We start from the raw sequence: 22976 nt of genomic DNA, 5'->3' as shown, positions 1-22976 counted from the left end.
AATTAAAAAAAGACCAGCTATTCAATATAAAAACTCTTTTACAGATAAAGTTCTACAAAGTCTATTTCTCACAACTAGGATTTTGGCAAGGATTGTGCAACTGAGAATTCAGTCATTTATTCCATGGTAGGAAACCAGAGTACAGATCTTTTGGGTTACCAGTTAGAGGATGATCCATGTGTTTTGATAATCACTGGGTGGTGGTTAGGGCTGAAGGTCTCCTGTGAAAACCATTAACTTCACACCATAGCTGATAGGATGCACTCAAGCCTTTGCTACTGCATGGATGAGGGCTATGCTGGGGCATTGGCAGGCAGAATTCATAACATGGGGCAGGAAGCATTGAAATTCTATTCCATCTCTTGGTGTATCAGGCCAGGAGTCAAATCTCCTATCTTCCTCTTCTGGATCACTTTCCTCCCAAAGTGTCTGCCATAGATGTCTAGGTATAGCTGGGTATGGTGGTGTGTGCCTATAGACCTGGCTACTTGGGAGGCTGAGGTGGGAGGATTGCTGAGTGCAGGAGTTTGAGGCTGCAGTGAGCCATGATCACACTGCTGTACTCCAGCCTGGGTGACAGAGCAAGACCCTGTCTCTCAAAAAAAAAAAAAAAAAGAGCATTTAGGTGTGTTCTGGTTACTGCTGTGGATTGCTGCTGTGCAATTAATTACTCCTAAACTTAACAGCTAGAAAAAAGTTATGATCAATAATTTATTGATCATAAATTTTGGTAAGACATAGAGGGAATGGCTTGTCTCATCTTCACAATGTCTGAAGCAATGTGTCACTTTCAGCCCATTCTATTGATTACAAGTGAGTCATGAGTTCACTCAGTTTCAAGGGAGAAGGCTCAGATTCCATATCTCTGTGGGAAGAGTGCCAACATCACCTTGTTGAAAAGTTTGTGGATAGGAGATATTGGTGTGGTCAATCTTGGAAAATGCAGCCTTCCCCAGTGTGTAAGATCTCCTTCCTGCTCTGCATTGTGGATTATTGTTGAAGTATCAGACAAGAAAGGGTGGAATCTAGAGAAACAAATGTATCCAGGATGTTTTGTTCTATGTTTTCTGGGAAAAAAGGAAACTCTCAAAGTCTCTGAGACCAGGTCAGCCCACTGGGACTTTAAGTTCCATGTGGACCCTTGTGCAAACTCCTCTGCAATAGATGGACTGTACATTTTCCAAGTGTGACTTTAGAACATCCTCTTTCTGACCTTAGAAAGACAGCAATTGACTGTGGCATGGGAAATCTGGAACCCTGACTGTTTTAAAATATATTATATACATAACTAATGAAAAGAAGGCTCCTAAGGAACATACAGATCTCTAACGGCTTTGTCCTAAAAGGTATAAAGCTAGGATAATATTTATTAGAAAATTTAAAAACTGAGACTTTATATTTAAAATTGAGACATTAAATTCTTTTTAAAAGGCGCATATTTAAGATTTTTTTCTCAAGTCAACTGAATCAGTTCATCGGTTTCACCATGAATGTGTTGATGCCCCAAGTATTTACTTTCTAGAACATCTAGTAGATTTCACCAAAAAATGTTACCAAGTTAAAAAATGTCACTGAATCAGAGGCCTATGGTTGGTTATGTAGTCACCTGTATCAAGTGGGTATATAGCAGTACCAAATGAACAGGACTGCCATATTCCCTTGCTGGGTTCCAACAGAAACACTCATCTTCACTGTCATCTCTCTTTTAGACCGCTTAGAGAGGACTTCAATGAGTGTATGGTCTTATACACAGTAGTCTAACAACACAGATTTGCTCAAGGGTTGGGTTATGAGCAGGCTCTTCACCTTTGAGGTAAACAATTACATATCAGTAGAAGGATGGAAGTTTCCTATCTATGAACAAATATTTCCCACAGTAATAATCTCTTTGTTCAATTCACATAATGAGAAGTTAGTTCCTCTCATAGAGCAATCTGTTTGAAGTCTTTAGAAATGTTGAAGGCTTTAAATCATATCAAACTAAACATTCAAGTGTCTTAGGCTTGCCCCTTGATTCTTTGAACAAATTGGTTGCTATGAAGTATGTTAGTATTCAGAATGAAGGGCTAGCATAATGGGGGATGACTAGGTAGTTCTAGAATTTAGATCGGGGTTTCCATAACAAAGTGTGGACAGTACTGGCATTAGGGAAGAGTAATGATTTCTAAGTAAACTTTGCAACCTAAAGCCTTAAGAACGTAGAAAATGGCAACAAAGGGAGGTATACAAAACATTTCTCTGGCTTTATACCTCTTTATACAAATGTATTCACTTTCCTATCAGTAAGGCATAAAATACTTCTCATCTTGCATTAGAGTAGAACACCTACTATAACAAACAGGCTACAAAATATATAATAGCCCAAACACCTAGAAGTTTATTTCTTGTTTGCTTAGCAATGCTGGGTCCATGAACAGGTAAATGTCATAACCCTCTCTCATGTGGCCACTCAGGGACTAAGGCAGGTGAGGGCTCTGCCATCAGGAATGGGTAGCTTCCACGGTCATCCTAAGAGTTACCTCCGTTCTAACCAGTCCAGCCAGAAAGGCAGAACAGGCATGGAGGAGCAAGGTTATCCATGGATAGGTCATCCTCTTCAAGTCATTGTGGCATCATGATAGGGGTCTTTTGACAAAACAAAGATACATTCCATGTTTTCAAGATTTTACATTTTAGTAGCCTCAATACAAAGAAGCTGAGACAGTCACGTGATTCGCCGTCCTGGCTGTGAATGGAGAGGTTTTTTTTTAAGCACAGGTATCAGGGCTCACCCTCAGCTTCCAATCATCAGGTTTGGATGGAACCTGGCAGCTAGATCTTGTAAAACTCCACAGGAGATTCTGGAGACAGCCAAGTTTGAGAATCACAAACCTTAAAAGAAAAATCTCCTTGAATTGCCAGTAACAAACTACTAGTCTAATAAAACATGCATATTCCTTTGTCTACTCTTAAATGCAACAAAGAGGTAATAATTTGCCTGTACATATAATTTTTAAAAAATGTAATTTGATAACCATCATATAAAGGAGAAATAATATTAAACTATACTAAAATAAAATGGCATATATTTAAATGCAGATGCCCAAGCTTGACTAAAGTTGAAAACAAAGTAATGAAATGCTTATATGTATTTACAATGAATGTTTGGATATGAAAGGATGATTAGAAGGCTTTTTGTCCAGGAAGTACAGGCATATGAAAAAGCAGAGCAAGAGCCAGACACCAGATTGAGAAAACTAACCAACCCATTTGTGTAGGATAAAAGGAGAGAAAAATAAAATCAATCAGGAAAAATATGCTGCTGTGGTCTGGATGTTTGTCATTTCCAAGACTCATGTTGAAATTTAATCTCCAATGTGACAGTAATGAGAAGTGGGACCTTTAAAAGGTGATTGGTTCATGGAGGTTCTGTGCTCATGAGTGGTTGAATCCATTCACAGAATAACGGGTTGATGGATTAACGAAGTATCCCAGGAGTGGGACTAGTAGCTTTATAAGAGAAGGAGGAGAGACCTGCGCTGGCACACAGCCCCCTTGCCATGTGATGCTACCTCGGGACTCTGCAGAGTGCCCACCAGAAAGAAGGCCCTCACAGATGTGGCCCCTTGACCTTTGACTTCTCAGCCTCCTTCACTGTAAGGAATGAATTCCTTCCTTTGTAAATTACCCAGTTTCAGGTATACTGTTATAAGTAACAGAAAATGAGCTAAAACACATGCCAAGAAAATTCAAAGACTGCGAAAGTAAAATAAAAATAGAAAATGAACAAGTAATTTTGCAGATGAGTCGGGCTTTATTATAAGTGTATTGTTAAAGTGATTCCCTTGGTTATGAGATGAAAAAGTGCCAAAGTAGATAGAAACATTTTCTTATCTTATCTTAATATCCCACTACATTCAACGCAAATATTCAGTCAGTCTCTAGAACTGAACAAGGCCTTGGAGAGTATATCCTTTGGATAAGCAGTGGAGAAGACAAGATAGATTGGAAAAAGAAACAGTAAAACATATCAGAGGCTATCAAGAAGTGTGTAGGAAAACTCTGGAGACAATGTCAATATAAAGCAGAAAGATACAAACCTCAAAATAATTTTAATATGCGCATTTCACAAAAATGGATTTCTTGTCATGTTACAAATTTATTTTAAAACATACAGGAGGCAATAACTATTTCATTGATGCATACTATTTTATGATTGTTGGCTCTATTTTTATTTGTTGGGCTCTTACCTCTCCTCTCTATGTATTGACATCCAATTGTGTTGTTTCTGTAGTACTGTACAACTGCACTGAAATCATTTCAATTAAATGCGTGGTTGCAAAGCTGACATAATACCTTCAATTGCCAACGTGTGTAAAGTGAATAAGCTATTTAATAATTTGGAAAAAACATATTCCATTTAAACTTCCTTCTCTATAACCAGTTCAATATTCTGGACCTTTTGGGTACAGCCATTTGAGAGCTTTTCAAAACTTTTCACAACATTTTTTTTTTTTTTTTTTTTTTTTTTTTTTGAGATGGAGTCTCTCTCTGTCGCCCAAGCTGGAGTGCAGTGGTGTGATCTCAGCTCACTACAACCTCCACCTTTTGGGTTCAAGCGATTCTCCTGCCTCAGCCTCCCGAGTAGCTGGGATTACAGGCACCGGACACCACACCTGGATAATCTTTGTTTTTTTCATAGAGATGGGGTTTCACCATGTTGACCAGGCTGGTCTTGAACTCCTCACCTCAAGTGATCCACCCACCTTGGCCTCCCAAAGTGCTGGGACTGCAGGCATGAGCCACTGAGCCCACCCACTATAGATTTTTATCTGTAGTAGATTTAGTTCAGTAGGGCATTTGAGAGGTGTGGGAACTGGAACAAATCCTTCACTGTTTGGGACTGCCTTGCATATTGTGGGACATCCAGTAGAGCCCCTCCCACAAAGTGACAGCAGCAGCCTCAGGCGGCTCAAACACCCTGTTCGGGATGGTGCCACTCCCAGGAAGGACCACAATCATAGGAGAAGCACAGAACAAACGTGGTGTTCATCGGACCGGCAGCTTCAGTGGCACTTTTGAGCAAACGTGCTATTTGGTTGTAGAATGAGTCCCCAGTGGAGCACCTGAAAGGCGAAAGTCTGCCATGTGACTCATCCCTAAGACCTGTGTGAATGCTGAAGGCCCCTCCTTCTCCAAGCCGAGTGGCAGCTTTCCAGTACAGACTACTTAAACTGTGACTTCAGGAATTTTCTTCACTTTTTCCTTTGAGTCATTCCTTTTTTGATCAAGCTGTGACAGACTGAAGGACTCTCTCAGGGTCTGCTGTCACATCCTTCCTTCAGGAACAGAAAGAAAATCTGGCCTGGCTTGAAGAGTTTGTCCTCAAGCATCTAGTAAGCCATAGGCATCAGCACCTCTCACTTCTCCAGGACACTGAGATGTACCCCCCCATGGAGTCTGGAAGCTCAGACTTGCTGACAGCACTTCAAGACTTGGATAATGACATATAGTTTTTTTGTTTCCATCTTGGGGATGTGGAGCAGCCTCCAGAGTTGCAAAAGCCTGCCTCGTTGCAAGAATATTTTCAAAGACCCTCATGGTCTGCTCACTTGCTCTGTGCTGCTGGGCACAGTGGTGTGGCCGTCCAGGGTGGCAGAGACCACCTGGGATGTGGAAGTTACCAGCACCCTGTTTTGCTCTTGCTCTTTAGCAGCGGTTGCCAAAGCACATGAAGCATTCTGGGAATCTGGATTTCTACTGTTTCTCCCAAATGGGCCCTGAAGGGCAACAGGCAGCAAACATGGACTGCATTTTGCCAGAAAAGTCCAGAACGAAGATGGCTGCTGTTATCAACTATTGGCATTTCAAAGGGACCCTATTTTTATTTCTCAGTGTATTTGCACAGCTAGGAAGCATCTGCTGACAAGGATGAGATGATAAGCTGTATTGATGCCAAAACAGGACTAGAAAAACAGGCTTGTTCTGCAAATGGCCTGCACCCTGAGAGTCCGTGTAAGAACACTCTCTCTGTAGGCAATATCTGCTCTTAAAACATTAACACTTGAAAGGAAGGAAGGCCTGGAACCTTTAACATAGTCATGCATATACTAGGTTCTCAGTAAGTGCATGCTGGAGGAAGGAACCCACAAGCACCTTAAGGCGATGGAACATTGCAAGCCCAAGAAAAAATGTCACTCCTCAGAGGCTGAGTGCCATGTCTTTGACCTCCACTGGCAAAGTCATGGAGAAATGCCAACTCTCGGGGTCACTGAGGTCCCAGCACAGTGTGCCTTCGCACTGTGTAAACAATAAGAAGAGAAGTGATACACACATGTCACCTTCCCACGCAGGGACCTCCAAGCCGTTTGAGTCTCTGTTATGTGGTTTCCTTGAAGAAGAAAGGGATTATTGGTGAATAAGGCCGGCATCCTGGGTGGGAATAAGAAAGGAAATTGGTAGAAAGTACATCAGCCAAGTTGGACTAAGTCAACTCTGTGGCTTGGGCGGGTTCCTAGGATATCCAGCCGGGGCAGGGGCTCTAGGCGATGTGAGGCTGCACTGTGTTTGATGACACAGAGGACTGTGAGAGGCAGAGATGAGGGAAGGTCAGCTGAGGCCCTCCCAGCCCTAATCCCCAGTGCACACTCTCTACTGTCTGCCACCTCCAGGCCAACACCCCGGCCACAGGATGTTTGCCCATTTTTCTGATAGACACATTTTTTCTCTACCAACAGCCCACATGGAATACAAGTGAAGTAATTCAGCAATTTCCTTCTTAGCCTGCTGTCTCTCTGCTGCTTACTCATTCTGTGCTGTTTGCTTTAGATCAGAGTGCCCCAGGGTACCAAAAGCTACACTGAAAGTTGAATCCTATTCAACTACATGGAAGTCAAGATCCCAACCATTCTGGTTTTGTTGTTATTGTTATGTTTGTTTTAAAGCTTAGCCATTTTCCATTTAGGCAATTACAACTCTGTTTACTGTAAGTTCCTCTCTGTAGGTGTTTCTCCCATTCCCAACCTACGAACTGCTACGTGAGCAGTAACTTGTCACCATGTTATCCCCATAAAGTCAGGGATTGATAAACTTGGGAACATTTAGCTCTTGAAGGTGCTGATGAGGAAGGCGAGAGGGCAGAAGAAATGGATTTGTGAGATGGTCAATGGGCTGAATAGTGGTATGACCAAAAAAGTGTTGCTATAAATACACATAATCTGGAAAACAAAAATACTGTCATTGCTCCCTGCAAGGAGTGTGGTTACGCAGGATGGAGTTTATTTCTGGAATATTGGAAAATGCATCCTTGTAGTCCCCAAAAAGCCTGTTTCATTCTGCCCATCTCTTGTTCTCAGTACATCTCACCTCACCGTCACTCACTTTCTTCCTGCCCTTGGGTTGAGGTCACAACTGCTTTTAATAGACTTTTTTCAGCTACAGGTGACAGAAATCCAACTCACATTATGTTAAGCAAAAAGGGGATTCATTGATACATGTGTTAGGAAGGATATATGAAAGGTTAAAGGTCAAATAAAAAAACGTAAGAATTAAGACCTTGTGACTACTACCTACTACCTGGATCTCTCTTCTCTTCTCTCTCTCTCTCTCTTTCTCTCTCTCTCTCTCTCTCTCTCTCTCTCCCACCTCTCTCCTCCCCCCCCCCAAACATACTATCACCTCTGCTTGTTGTCAGTAGGTTCCTTTCTGCAGACAGGAGTTCCATGTGCTGGGAAGAGGGCCATTCAGAGCCCTGTAGTCTCAGCCTCCCAGTTTCGCAATGCTAGGGGAAAGAACGTCTATCTCACAACCTCATATACAATCTCAGAAATAGGCTCTTATTTTCTGGCTTGAGGCTACTACTTTCCAGAAGCACCGGGCACTGTGATGGTCGCACCTTCTGTCCCGGGTCTATCTGTGGCCTAGAGAGCAGGATGTATTTCAGAAAACAGGCAAGAGAGGAAAAGTACATGTGGCTGTAAAAAAGTGATTTTCAAGGTGGCCTATACCCATCCATGTCATACACTTTTCTGCTGAGGGTGGAAAGTGCTTAGACTTCAAATTTGATCTAAAACAGAAATCTTACTTGGAAAAATCACCCTCCAATCACTTAGCGAATTGCTCATCATTCTCTGACTCTCACCACGAGTTTCACACATCTCCCAAGAGAGCGTCTCCTTTATCATTACCAGATGTGGAGTCAGCAGATTATCTTCCATCTAAGCTCTGCCTACCTACTATCTGAGTTCCCCAGCAGGTTACTGACTTTCTCTGTCCTTTAGTTCCTTGATGTGAAAAGGAACAACAGTGGCTGCTCACAAGTTTGTCAATTACATGGTCAATTACATTACATGAACAATTCATGTTGGTGTCAGACCTGTCTGAGAAAGCATGGCCCATGTGGCCATGACAGTCCCAAGGCTAACAGCCCCTTTGTGGGTCCTGGCTCACACAAAGGAGCCCCCCTTGGTTTTCTGGTGCTCTGAGACTTGCATATGCATTAGGAATTTTACATTGTAATTCAGTTTCAAATGGGTCCAGAACATCCACATTGCCAGATTTCTGTGCTAGGGAAGGGCACTGGCTCATTATTACATCCCATGAACACTCTGGGTCTCCTAGACCTCATCCTCTTTGAGCTTGTCTCTCTCACTCTCTCTCTGCGCATTCAGGAGTGTACACATTTCTGTCCAGCACCCTGAAGTCTCTGGAAGAGAAGGACCATATCCACCGAGTCCTGGACAAGATCACAGACACTCTGATCCACCTGATGGCCAAGGCAGGCCTGACCTTGCAGCAGCAGCACCGGCGGCTGGCCCAGCTCCTCCTCATCCTCTCCCACATCAGGCACATGAGGTGAGGCATCTGCGGGCTTCCTACAAAAGAGACATAAAGAAAACATGCTCCCAAACCTATGTGACAGCTGGCCGGGAAGAACTGACACCTGCATATGGAGAACGTACTTGTGACAGTTCCTGGTACAGAATAAGCATAAATGCTATGGGAGGACAGAAGAGAGAGATTTTAAATGTGTATGGGTCATGGGGCAGGTGTCAGAGAAGGCATAGAGGAAGTGATACTTATGCTTGGTTTAAAGCATGTGCTTTCTGGCAGGGGTCTAGAGATTGGGTGTGGTATGGAAACAGGAGGGGGGAGCCAATCAGGAGAAGTCTGTGAGCCCACACATTCCCTGAAGACACTGGGAACATCTGTTATGGTCCCTGTTTACACTCAGATATCCTAAATGAGAGACCCTGGGGCCAGATGCCTCACAGAGAGTCAGTGTTAACTCTTTCATATCTGTTGAACCCCGTCTGGTCACCCCCATTGCCATTACCCTAGTCTAAGTCACCATCATTTTCTGCTGGACTTCTCTGCCAGCTACCAAACATGTATCCCCACCTTTAATCTAGATCCTTTCTAGATCATACTCCATGATGTGTCTAGAGTAATCCTTCTGGATCCAAATCTGATGTCATCCTCCTGCTTAAAACCCTTCAGTGGTTTCTCATTACCTTTAGGTTAAAGTATAAACCCTATCACTGTGTTTGTATTACTCCTTATGACTCAGCCTTCACTTAGCTTATGAGGACTTCCTCGTATCTGAGCTCTAGCCATAATAGCTGACTGCTGGATGAGTCATCTGGGAGGTTATTCAGGCTTCAGATTGTTGGGCAGCCCTCTTGTCCTCAGCTGGGCTCACTCACACATCTGGGAGGCAGCTGCTTGAGGCCAGGATGACTCTGCTCCATGTCTCACATCTCCTATCCTCCTTGTACCCATATGTTTGCTGGGACATGTTCTCATAGCAACAGCAGGGGCACCAGAAAGTGATCCTGTCTGGGCAAATGCATTTTACTCTTTAACTCATATCCACTGACATTTCGTTGGCCAAGCAAGCATGTGGGGAGCCCAAAGTCAAATTTGGACATGTTGCTGGGGAAGTGAATATTTCTGAGCAATAATCTAACCTATCACAGCTCAGATCTCACTCCTTGCCAGAAGCATCTCCTAACCCTTAAGAAGTAGTTATAACTTACACCCTGTTCTTCTCTGTGGTTTCTACCCATTTTACTATTGTTCTGCCCATTTAGACTGACAACTCTGTAAGCCAGCATTGCAATCTGGCTTGCTTACTCTGTGTACCCAGTATCACCTAGCATGGTGCAGAGCACATAAGAAATACTCAACAAATATTTTCTGTAACAGCTAAGAAGGACATCAGCAGAGAAAATAGAGTCTATGCCAAAAGGTGACAGTGGACTCATTTCCATTCCATTGTTTTGCAATGTGGCTAGCCAAAAGCTTAGTGGATACCATTCTCATAAGTAGACCTCATCTGCCGGGAAGAGATGGGGAGAATGGTGGGTTCTTTATTGCAGACTCCAGCAGGGCCACAATAATGATTGGAAGTGATGACACTAGAAGGACAGGTACCAATGGGTGATGAAGCCACAATGATGATATCAAGCGATATCACTAGAAGGACATGTACTCATGGGTGATGAAGCCTACATGACCTTGGGCTTACACCAGGACCCTAGGAATGAAAGAGATTCCTTCTCTAAGTGGCTATGAGAGAAGGTCTATGATGTCTGAAAGAGGTTGGATTTGATTATTTTTAAGGGACTTTCAATTTTGAGATCATGATTCAGATGGCAAGAAGTTTGTTCCATTAAAGTCCTGGGCACCACCCTTTCCAGAGACACCCTTAAAAAATTATTAGCTCTTGGGAAAATAGATGTGTCTTATTTTCTTTGTATCACTCAAAGTGCCATATATGAAGACTTATATATGGTATACACTCACAACATTACTACTGAGTGAATGAACAAACAAATGAGGGAATGAATGAATGAACAAATGATTCATGGAAGGCTTTTACCTGCCTTGTGAATTTGGCTTCTACTTGGTAAGAAGGTGATTGCAATCTTTGTTCTCAGGGTTCCCCAAGGATCCCTGTGTAACAGACGAAGGAATCACAGCTGTCAGGTAGAGTAGGTGACTGCATTCAGAGTATCTTTCCTTTTCCTTTTGATGAATATTATAGAGAGGGAAGCTATGAATGGATTAGATGCCAAAATCCCTGGCTGAGAGTATAACCTTACCCTGGAAGAAAACATATTAGCTTTGACTCTGAGCTAGGAATTTCAGTGATATTGTAGATTCAATACTTTGCGGTTGAATGTTTTTATTTGTTGATAGGAATTGCTGAATTTTCAAATCCATTAACTGCTTGTCAGCATTAGCAAGCCTAGCTAGTTAATACCAAGTAAATCTGCACTAAATATACAACCCTGGGTGATTTTACTGGCCACGTCTGGCAGAGGGCAGCAGCAGGGAGAAAGCTCTGAAGAGTTTCTGCTGGAATAGTATGAAAAGCTGGAGAGAGGTTGCTATTCTACTGAAAGCTTTGAACCCTCTCTCCCTCTTTCTTTCTGTCTCTATCTCTGTCTCTGTCTCTCTCTCTCTCTCTCTCTCTCTCTCTCTCTCTCTCTCTCTCACACACACACACACACACACACACACACACACAACAATATTTCAGTTCCTCACTACAGCCAATCTAAATCACAGAAGTCTATTTTGTTAAATAATCTTGGCCCCAGACATATGTTGCTACGCAGAGAATTTAATACCAGCTTTCATCCAACTGTAAATGTGAATCATCAGTTTGCGGGAGGAAGACACTGGCAGATCCAGGGGGCATTTAACTTTTACGGCATTTTAAATGAAAAAAAATTTAAAAATCAACACTTAAACAAGTAATTCAGATCATATTGTAGGCCCCGAATAGCTCTGATGCTGTGTTTTCATGGCAGGTCTCCAACTTGAGCTGAATTGTCCCCTACTAAAAACACAAATTTTTCTGAGACATTCTCTTGAAATTTCAAGCTAGGTAATAGTTGTTCTCCCCACAACTCCCACCAGCAGTAGCGTGGTAGGGACAGCAGAATTGTGGCTAGTGGAAGACAGCAGAGGAGGAGAGTAGGGAAAGGAGAATGCCATTCGCCTACATTTCCCTGTGCCCATCTCCCCCCTTTTTCCTGAACATTAACCAAGTTCTGGGCACTGTTTTAGGCTTAGCAGAGGGCAGGATAAAGCCTGCTTCTCCAGGAATTCGCACGGAGTGTGAGTGTGTGCATGTGTGTGTTTAGAGGTGAGGAGAACAGACACAAATAAATAAAAAGGAGACATTCAGGTAGCGATAAGTGTGATGAGAAAAACAGAACAGTGTGAAAGAGGAAGGAGATGGCAGAGGCATGAGGCTGCTGCCACTGGGTAGCAGTGGGCCTTTCCGAGAAGGTGGCATTTGAAGACGGGAGGGAGATGCATCCCAGGAAGTAGGAATAACAAGTGCAGGTCCCCTAAGTCTTGGGAGAGATTAGTTTTTTTAAGGGAAGCCCAAAAATCAGTGTGGCTAAAGAGAGTGGGTTAGGGGAGACAGGTAGGAAGAGCTTGGAGAAGTGGATGGAAGCTGGACCCCTTGGGCCTGATAGAGCGTGGAAAGACATTTAGATTGTATGCTTTTTTTTTTAGACAGAGTCTTGCTCTGTCACCAGGCTGGAATGCAGTGGCACAATCTCAGCTCACTGCAACCTCCGCCTCCTGGGTTCAAGTGATTCTTCTGCCTCAGCCTCCCAAGTAGCTGGGACCACAGGCGCGTGTCACCACGCCCAGCTAATTTTTTTGTATTTTTAGTAGAGACAGGGTTTGACCGTGTTGGCCAGGATGATCTCAATCTCTTGACATCATGATCCACCTGCCTCGGCCTCCCAAAGTGCTGGGATTACAGGCGTGAGCCACTGCGCCTGGCCCTAGATTGTATTCTGAGTTAAATGGGCAGTGACTCGAGAGATCTAACAAGGGAGTATCTTGATCTTGAACTGCGTTACACATTTAAAATACTCACCCCTGCTTGGCTGGAAATCTCACGTTCTCCTTTTAGATGCACTGGCAATCCTACCTGAAGGCATTTGGATCGTATTAGAGGGGAACAGGATCTCATTTGAGGCTGTGGAAGGCCATGGAAGTCACCCGCATAGCAAATACCCTGAAAGTGGCTGCAGGGAGAGTGTGAGGGTGGGACTGCCCTCGTAGGAGGTGGGACATGAAAACCACATAGCGATGAGTTCCAGATCAGGGCCTCTGAAAGCCCTCAGCTTTCCCAGCTGCCATCCTAAAATGAGTCTTTAAACAGGAAGAAACATTGGCTAGTAAGTGTCGTGAGAGTTCGTCTTCCTTCCCCTTCTAGGGATTTCAGCCCTTCTGGAGCTCCGGTTGGCTCTAAAGTGGTCCTTTCTGTGTCTTCCCACCCACAGTAACAAAGGCATGGAGCATCTGTACAGCATGAAGTGCAAGAACGTGGTACCCCTCTATGACCTGCTGCTGGAGATGCTGGACGCCCACCGCCTCCACGCACCCACTAACCGCACAGGGGTGCCCATGGAGGACACGGACCAAAGCCACTTGGCCACTGCAGGCTCTACTTCATCGCATTCCTTGCAAAAGTATTATATCACGGGGGAGGGAGAGGGTTTCCCCACCACAATCTGAGAGCTCCCCGGCTCCCCGCAAGGGTCAGAGAACCCCTGCAGCATTTTACCCTCATCATGCACCACTTTAGCCAAATTCTGTCTCCTGCATACACTCCAGCATGCATCCACCACCAACGGCTTTCTAGATGAGTGGCCATTCACTTGCTTGCTCCGGTCTTAGTGGCACATCTGTCGTCTTCTGTTGGGAACAGCCAAAGGGATTCCAGGGCTAAATCTTCATAATAGCGCTCTTTCCCCCTTTGTTATGTTACTAAGCGTGAAGATTCCTGTAGCTCTTCACAGCTGAACTCAGTCTGTGGATTGGGGATCAGATGACTCTGTGCATTTAAGCTACTTGTAGAGACCCAGGCCTGGAGAGCAGTCATTTTGCCTCTGATAAGCACTTTTTAAATGGCTGTAAGAATAAGCCACAGCAAAGAATTTAAAGTGGCTCCTTTAATTGGCGACTTGGAGTAAGCTAGGTCAAGGGTTTATTTTAGCATCCTCTTTTATTCCTATGGCAATGCATCATTTTATGAAAGTGGTACACCTTAAAGCTTTTATATAACCGTAGCAGAGTATCTGGTGATTTTCAATTCATTTCCCCTATAGGAATACAAGAGGCACACAACGAAGGCAGATACCCTAGTAGACAAGACTATTTTAACTTGATGCACTGCAGCTTCAGATGTACCGAAAGCTCTGCCACTGGCTTTCCAGTCGTGGGTTCCAGTTAACGCGTGCTTCCCATGGACCTATGGAAAGCAGCAAGTTGATCTTACTTAAGTCTCCCTATATGAGGGATGAGTTCTTGATTTTTTGTTTTTACTTTTGTGTTATAAAAGGAAGCCCTCCTTTCCTAAACATGCAGTAAAGTCAGCTTCAGGACCTGTTCTGGTGGGCGCTGTGCTTGGATCTTTCCAACATGTGTGTGCCTTACACAGCGGTGGACTTTTCACTGTGGCGATGCATGATGAAGGTAAAAGGTAGTTTAAAGGAGCAGGGGCCCCGGTGATGCATTTAGCCCTGGGGCATGGAGCCAAACAGTGCATGAGCAGGATCGTTGTGGCTACTAGAGAACAAGAGGGAAAGCAGGGCAGAAACTGGATACAGTTCTGAGGCACAGCCAGACTTGCTCAGGGTGGCCCTGCCGCAGGCTGCAGCTACCTAGTAACATTCCTTGCAGACCCTTCATTGCCTTTTGGGGCTGCCCTGGGATCTCTGGGGTAGTCCAGCTCTTCTTCATTTCCCAGCGTGGCCCTGATTGGAAGAAGTAGCTGTCACAGCTGCCATAGACAACTGTGTTCCTACAATTGGCCCAGCACCCAGGGGCAGGGGAAGAGGGTGGGGACCGTTGATGTCACTACTCAGGCTGACTGGGTCCTGGTCAGATTACATATGCCCCTGGTTGTTCAGAGCTAATCCAAAATCAGGGTTTGGTTTTGAGAAGAAAATACCCCCTTTCTCCCCTCCCCATTGTCTCCCCGCCTGCTAGCTCATTTCCTTCAATTTCCTTTGACCTATGGGCTAAAAAAGAAAGGCTCATTCCAGCCACAGGGCAGCCTTCCCTGGGCCTTTGCTTCTCTAGCACAATTATGGGTTACTTCCTTTTTTCGTAACAAAAAAGAGTGTTTGATTTTTCTCCGGGGTGACCGTATTGCCTATAATTCAAACCCTATGGAGAGGTGATGTATGTGTTAGCCAATGACCCAGGTGAGCTGCTAGGGCTTCTCTTGGTATGTCTTGTTTGGAAAAGTGGATTTTATTAATTTCTGATTGTCCAGTTAAGTGATCACCAAAGGACTGAGAATCTGGGAAGGCAAAAAAAAAAAAAAAAAAAAAAAAAAAAAAAAAAGAAAAAAAAAAAAAAAAGAAAAAAGTTTTTATGTGCACTTAAATTTGGGGACAATTTTATGTATCTGTGTTAAGAATAAGTTTAAGAACATAATTCTTTTGTTGCTGTTTGTTTAAGAAGCACCTTAGTTTGTTTAAGAAGCACCTTATATAGTATAATATATATTTTTTTGAAATTACATTGCTTGTTTATCAGACAATTGAATGTAGTAATTTTGTTCTGGATTTAATTTGACTGGGTTAACATGCAAAAGCCAAGGAAAAATATTTAGTTTTTTTGTATACTTTTCAAGCTACCTTGTCATGTATACAGTCACTGATGCCTAAAGCCTGGTGATTATTCATTTAAATGAAGATCACATTTCATATCAACTTTTGTATCCACAGTAGACAAAATAGCACTAATCCAGATGCCTATTGTTGGATGTTGAATGACAGACAATCTTAATGTAGCAAAGATTATGCCTGAAAAGGAAAATTATTCAGGGCAGCTAATTTTGCTTTTACCAAAATATCAGTAGTAATATTTTTGGACAGTAGCTAATGGGTCAGTGGGTTCTTTTTAATGTTTATACTTAGATTTTCTTTTAAAAAAATTAAAATAAAACAAAAAAAATTTCTAGGACTAGATGATGTAATACCAGCTAAAGCCAAACAATTATACAGTGGAAGGTTTTACATTATTCATTTAATGTGTTTGTATTCATGTTAAGATACTACTATGTTTGAAATGGGCAGAGAACATCAGATGACTGAAATGTTAGCCCAGGGGTCTCCAGCAACTTTGGAAATCTCTTTGTATTCTTACTTGAAGTGCCACTAATGGACAGCAGATAGTTTCCAGCTGATGTTGGTATTGGGTGTAGGAATAGGATAGAAAACTCTTGCCTCTGCTTTTCCCCCGCTCTGAGGCAAGTTAAAATTTAAAAGATGTGATTTATCTGGGGGCTCAGGGTATGGTGGGGAAGTGGATTCAGGAATTTGGGAAATGGCAAATATAATAAGAAAAATATTGAAAGTATTTGGAGGCAAATTAATTCTGGCACCTGGGGTGTGCATCAGGGTTCAGTAGTCCACTTCTGCCCTGGACACCACAAATAAACTAGCTCCATTTACAGCCATTTCTAAAATAGCAGCTTCAGTTCTAGAGAAGAAAGAACATCAGCAGTAAAGTCCAAGGAATAGCTAGTGGTCTGTGTTTATTTTACCCATTGCCTAGCTTGCCGTACTGATTCTGTAATGCCATCAATGCAGCAATTATGAGAGGCTAGGTCATCCAAAGAGAAGACCCTATCAATGTAGGTTGCAAAATCTAACCCCTAAGGAAGTGCAGTCTTTGATTTGACTTCCCTAGTAACCTTGCAGTTATGTTGAACCATGCCATATTCCATGCCTTTTGGGGGCTGAACAAATAAGGGACTTACTGATAATTTACTTTTGATCACATTAATGTGGTCTCATCTTGAAATCTTATAGGTTGAGATGGCCATTGATTTAGGCCATTGGCTTAGGGTACTCTCTCCCCTGCATGACACTGATTACAAATCCTTTCCTATTCATACTTTCTAATGATGAGAGGGACTGTGGGTACTGGGAATCATCACTAACACCATAGTCATGTCTAATATTCACAGGCAGATCTGCTTGGGGAAGCTAGTTGTGTGAAAGGCAAATAGAGTCATACAGTAGCTCAAAAGGCGACCATCATTCTCTTTGGTGCAGGTCTTGGGAGGGTGATCTAGATGACTCTGCACCATTCCCAGGTTAATCCCCTGAAAACTTACTCTCAACTGAAGCAAATGAACTGTGGTCCCAAATATCCATCTTTTCAGTAGCGTTATTATGCTCTGTTTCTAACTGCATTTCCTTTCCAATTGAATTAAAGTGTGGCCTCGTTTTTAGTCATTTAAAATTGTTTTCTAAGTAATTGCTGCCTCTATTATGGCACTTCAATTTTGCACTGTCTTTTGAGATTCAAGAAAAATTTCTATTCTTTTTTTTTGCATCCAATTGTGCCTGAACTTTTAAAATATGTAAATGCTGCCATGTTCCAAACCCCATCGTCAGTGTGTGTGTTTAGAGCTGTGCAACCTAGAAATAACACATTGTCCCATGAGCAGGTGCCTGAGACACAGACCCCTTTGCATTCAAAGAGGTCATTGGTTATAGAGACTTGAATTAATAAGTGACATTATGCCGGTTTATGTTCTCTCACAGGTGATAAACAATGCTTTCGTGCACTACATACTCTTCAGTGTAGAGCTCTTGTTTTATGGGAAAAGGCTCAAATGCCAAATTGTGTTTGATGGATTAATATGCCCTTTTGCTGATGCATACTATTACTGACGTGACTCAGTTTTGTCGCAGCTTTGCTTTGTTTAATGAAACACACTTGTAAACCTCTTTTGCACTTTGAAAAAGAATCCAGCAGGATGCTCGAGCACCTGTAAACAATTTTCTCAATCTATTTGATGTTCAAATAAAGAATTAAACTAGAGACAAGTTTGTTTGTTGTAAGCTTCACTTCTTGCTAGCAGTTCACCACTGATCACCTAAAATCAAGCTGGTTAAAGGATCGGAGCACACAGTGAGTCTGAATGCTAAGGCCCCTCCTCACCTCACTCCCTCTGCCCAACACTCCCAGGTGTTTCAGAAAGTGTGTGGACACCACGGTTAGGCAGATCTGGCTTCAACTCTTGGCTTCACCACTTACCTTACAAGGTTTATGATCATTTCAGAGTTTCGGCTACCTTATCAACAATATGATGATAAATAATAACACCTAATTCACAGGATGATGGTGAGGACTAAGTGAGTTGCTGTTTGCTAATGCCTGGCCCCAACTCCTTCCCTTTGAGGGAGAAGAAGGATGCTTGAGAGTGGTTATTTATGAATGAATGAGTGAATGGATCAATGAGTAATCTGAAACTATATAATTAAGCTTAAAAACTTCTCCCTTGGGGACATGACACACTGGGGCCTGTTACGGGTTGGGGAGCTAGGGGAGGGATAGCAGGGGGTGGGGGTTTTGGGAGGGATAACATTAGGAGAAATAATGTAGATGACTGGGTGATGGATGCAGCAAACCACCATGGCACGTGTCTATGTGACAAACCTGCATGTTCTGCACATGTACCCCAGAACTTAAAGTATAATAATAAAAAATAAAATTAAATTAAATTAAAATAGAAACCTCCCCCTCATTCTGAAGGTAAACCACAAACAATTGATCCACCCCCACCCCAGGTTTCCATTTCAGGGCTCCCTTCCTCTTTTAGAGCTACCTGTGTGCTTCCTTTACCCATTTCCTCTGATTTAATTGATGAATTGGGACGGGGTGGGAATAGGACTCATAATATACACAAGGCTCTGCAGCTAGATTACTCTTTGAATCCTCATTCAACCATTTTTTTTTGGCATCACCTTGGGCAAGTTAATTTCCCTGGGCCTCAGTTTCTTCACTTGTAAAGAGAGATGACAGTGCACCTGCCTGGAAGGGTTCTTATGAAGACCACATGGTTTGTTCATAGAGAGTATGGAAGGAACGTGGCTAACTCTGCTTTTCCCTTACCAGAGTCTTCCAAAAATGCATGTTGGACTCATCTCTTTATTAGGATGGGTTGAGGGTCTTCACACTGAGTCACTTGGATTCGAGGAAGCTAATTTATTTTCTTGTCCAAGCATTCCCTTGGCAAGTTCTTCAATCCCTCTCTTCAATGGTTTCCTCATTCCTAAAATAGAAATAAGAATAGCACTTACCCCCACAGCAGTACTGTGAAGATTACAAGAGGTGGACATATGAAGTGCCCAGGATAGTACTGCGCATAGTCAGCATTCAATCCATGGTAGCTATTTTTAGTGCAATTATTGTTGCCCTGCCTACAATTTACATCTACATTTAGTAGAATGATGGATATGTTTAGATTTACATTTTCCATGTTATTATCATTTTGCCTCCTGTCTGTTTTGTTCCTCTGTTCTTCTTACTGCCTTTCATTGTTTTAGTGACATTGTGGTAAAATAAGAAATGTATATTTGGACTCTGGCTCAAGGTTCTGAGACAACTTCTAAAACTCTTGTAGACAGGTGTGCTAGGAGGCTCTTTTGTTCTAATATTTGGTCTTTGACCTTGGTTTCTAAAACAGAGCCCCCAAATCCCTTGGAATTTCCTGGGCAATAGAAACTTCTTTTGTTCTAATGAGGCAGCTCCTGGCGGGCTCCCGGATAACCTCAGGATGGGGAGTCAGCCATTGAATAAAAGGGTCGGAACTTTCAGCTCTACCCTTTGACTTCTAGAGAGGCTCTGGAGAGGGGCTGATGGCTGAATAGATTATCAATGGCCATTGATGGAATTAATTATGTCTATGTAATGAATCCTCCATAAAAAACCCAGGAGGACAGTGTTCAGAGAGCTTCTGGATTGGCGAACGCTTGGGGGTGTCTGGAAGGTGGAGTGCCTGGAGAGGACACGGAAGCTCCTCGCGCCTTCCCCCATGCCTTACTCTCTCCATCTCTTCATTTGTCCATCTGTATCTTTTTCATTATCCTTGATAATAAACTGGTAAATGTAAGTGAGCTCTCCTGTGACTGCAGCAACAAAACTGTCAGTCTTTCTACATGCCTTATTCTGGTGCTGACCACATGGTGGGGAGGTAAGGGTGGGAGCAGTCCCAGGCAAGAATGCCACCAATCTGCACTGTACTTACCCAAATTTCAGCACTTTTCCAATATAAACATTTCTCAGATTGTTAGATGTCTCTGATCAACTCGCAGAGTGCTGAAATGGTTGTTTTTGTCAATTTTCTTTGAACTTATAGTTTCTTTTGGAGTGAGGATTTGCCAGTACTCTCACTCAGCCATAGCTAGGGGTCTCACCTCTCCACATACCTTGTCCCTCCTTTATTTCCCTTGTCAGAACACCAAGGAGCAGACTTGTTGACATGTGGCCTGTGTTATTTCTGGTGATCAGCAAGGTTTGGAGAGAATACTTAGCAATCTATTGAGATTTTAAATGTACCTATTGCAGTGTCTCAATGTAGGGATGCCTGAGTGGGGCCTGATTACATGCTGGGTAAAGATCACATTCTCCAGTGTTAGGTAGCCTTAAGCCTTTGGAGACATTTAAATTCAGAATTACCATGTTTAGATTTGCTTCTCTAAAAACATAGCATGTATACTGTATTAGTCCACTCTCACACTGCTAAAAAGAAATACCGGAGACTGGGTAATTTATAAAGAAAAGAGGTTTAATTGGCTCACGGTTCTGCGGGCTGTACAGGAAGGATGGCAGCATCTGCAGGGCTTCTGGGGAGGCCTCAAGAAACTGTTAATCATGGTGGAAGGTGAAGGGGAAGCAGGTACTTCTTACTTGGCTGGGAGAGAGGTGGGGAGGCACGACACACTTTTCAATAACCAGATCTCACAGTAACTCACTCACTCACTATCACAAGGATACTACCTGAGGGGATGCTGCTAACCCATTCAGGAAAACTCCACCACCAGGATCCAGTCACCTCCCACCTCCAACTAGGGATTACAATTTGACCTGAGAGCTGATGAGCACGCAGATCCAAACTACATCAGATGCCTTGAAGAAATAAATTTTCATCGTTTTCATTATTTGGACTATACGCATTAAGAAGCTAGTTTTAAGTTCAGGTTCATGGTGGCTTACAATGACAATATTTGTAAATACCCTAGAAGAGCGGAGCTGAGACCACAGAAAAGATATTCATTCAAGACAGAGATATACTTTCTAACAGAACTGCCTATAGATAATTTGGGGGACCTGTTGAAGACAAGGTTGGGGAGAATTTCCTGCAACAGAAGGCACCTCTGCATGGATCCACAGCAATGAAGCTACAATGTTATTGAAAAGCCTCCCACAGCAGATGGAATGAGCTTTGATTTTTCTTTCTACTCTGAGACAACATACACACACACATTCATACGCACAAAAGCTAGGTACCAGTTTTACATCACTTTTTTCAGGTAATCCTCACAGCTACTGTGTAAGGATAAATTATTATATTTTACAGATGAGGAAACTGAAGCCTAAGACAGTTAAGTAACTTTGAAAGGTCAGAAATCTTGTGAATGGCAGACATGAAATTAGTCTTTCTGACTTTAAACATGAGTGGACTTCTTAGACTAGGGTTGAGTTTCCTAGGAATTACTGAGAGTTACTGAGTACCTATAACATTTTATTCAAGGAACAGAGTGAATGTTAGTTTTGCATGTAATGCCTATCAGTGGTAGACTGTATAAAGAAAATGTGCCATATATGCATCATGGAATACTATACAGCCATAAAAAAAGAATGAGATCTTGTTTTGTGCAGGAACATGGATGGAGCTGGAAGCCACTATCTTTAGTAAACTAAGGCAGAAACAGAAAATCAAATACTGCCTGTTCTCACTTATAAGTGGAAGATAAATGATGAGAACACAGGGACACATGGAGGGAAACAACACACACTGTGGCCTACTGTGGGGCAGAGGGTGGAAGGAGGGAGACAAACAGGAAAAATAACCAGTGGGTACTAGGCTTAATACCTGCATGATAAAATTATCTGTTTATTTTATCACAAGTGCTTCCCTCACTGGGGTTGAGCCCCAAAACCGGTCTGTGCCTGGCATCCTCGAGGGACCAAGACCATATGTAAAGCAGCTGCCAGGGAAAGGGACATGGACATGGTTCCTGCTGCTGCCTGTATCCTCTCTCTGCCCTTCTCTCCTCCCCTCCAGCCTGTGGTCTGGGGCCCTGGATATTGAAACATTTTCTTTCTGGTTGGAAATGTGGAAATACTCAGGAATCTTTACAGCTTAAACTCCCGCAAGACCATCTCATGGCCCAGGAAGAGACCACAGCCCACAGTGAAGGCACCAAACCCCCATGACACACATTTACCTGAATAACAAACCTGCACATGTACTCCTGAACCTAAAATAAAAGATTGAAAAAAAATCTCATTGAAACAAGTGTTCACATTTTCTGAGGAGAAGGAAAAACTCATATGAACTTTTTTTTTTTTTTTGAGACAGAGTTTCGCTTGTTACCCAGGCTGGAGTGCAATGGCGCGATCTCGGCTCACCGCAACCTCCGCCTCCTGGGTTCAGGCAATTCTGCCTCAGCCTCCTGAGTTGCTGGGATTACAGGCACGCACCACCATGCCCAGCTAATTTTTTGTATTTTTTTAGTAGAGACAGGGTTTCACCATGTTGACCAGGATGGTCTTGATCTCTTGACTTTGATCTCTTGACCTCTTCCTCCCAAAGTGCTGGGATTAGAGGTCATATGAACTTTTAATGAAAAAGGGGTTATTTCATCAAAAGTGCTGGGATTAGAGGTCATATGAACTTTTAATGAAAAAGGGGTTATTTCATATGGCCCATTGGACAGGATACTGAAAGCTATGCCACTCAAGTCCTGGGTCTTTCTGGTGGGTGGCTGCTGGGTAGAGAAGCTTGAGGAGCACTTCTGCCATCTTCCTGAGGCCTAGTGGTGCCAGTGGTCTTGGTTTCTGAGGTCATACCAGGCCCTTTTCTTGCCTCCGCTTCCTGCTGAGGAGTGATTTTCCTCTGTACCTTGGCAACAGGAGGAGGTCTA

The 22976-nt window shown here is 42.9% G+C and overlaps 1 protein-coding gene across 7 annotated transcripts in view; it reads left to right on the top strand.

Annotated features, from left to right (window-relative positions):
* The window catches only part of ESR1 (estrogen receptor 1), a 441625-nt gene extending 423755 nt beyond the window's left edge, over positions 1-17870 (top strand). For 5 of the 7 annotated variants that reach the window (XM_074397268.1, XM_074397267.1, XM_074397266.1 and 2 more), the window contains 2 exons: positions 8649-8832; positions 13299-17870. In XM_074397268.1, the coding sequence (XP_074253369.1) occupies positions 8649-8832; positions 13299-13533 (419 nt within the window). In that variant the 3' untranslated portion in view covers positions 13534-17870. The remainder of the gene's footprint in view (positions 1-8648; positions 8833-13298) is intronic. The other 2 variants (XM_074397270.1, XM_074397271.1) reach the window with 2 other exon arrangements.
* Positions 17871-22976: the final 5106 nt, after the last annotated feature.

Source organism: Saimiri boliviensis, chromosome 4 (assembly GCF_048565385.1).
Source record: "Saimiri boliviensis isolate mSaiBol1 chromosome 4, mSaiBol1.pri, whole genome shotgun sequence".
Lineage (NCBI taxonomy): Eukaryota > Metazoa > Chordata > Mammalia > Primates > Cebidae > Saimiri > Saimiri boliviensis.
Note: the sequence above shows the minus strand (reverse complement) of the source record. Positions and strands in the feature narration are given on the sequence as shown.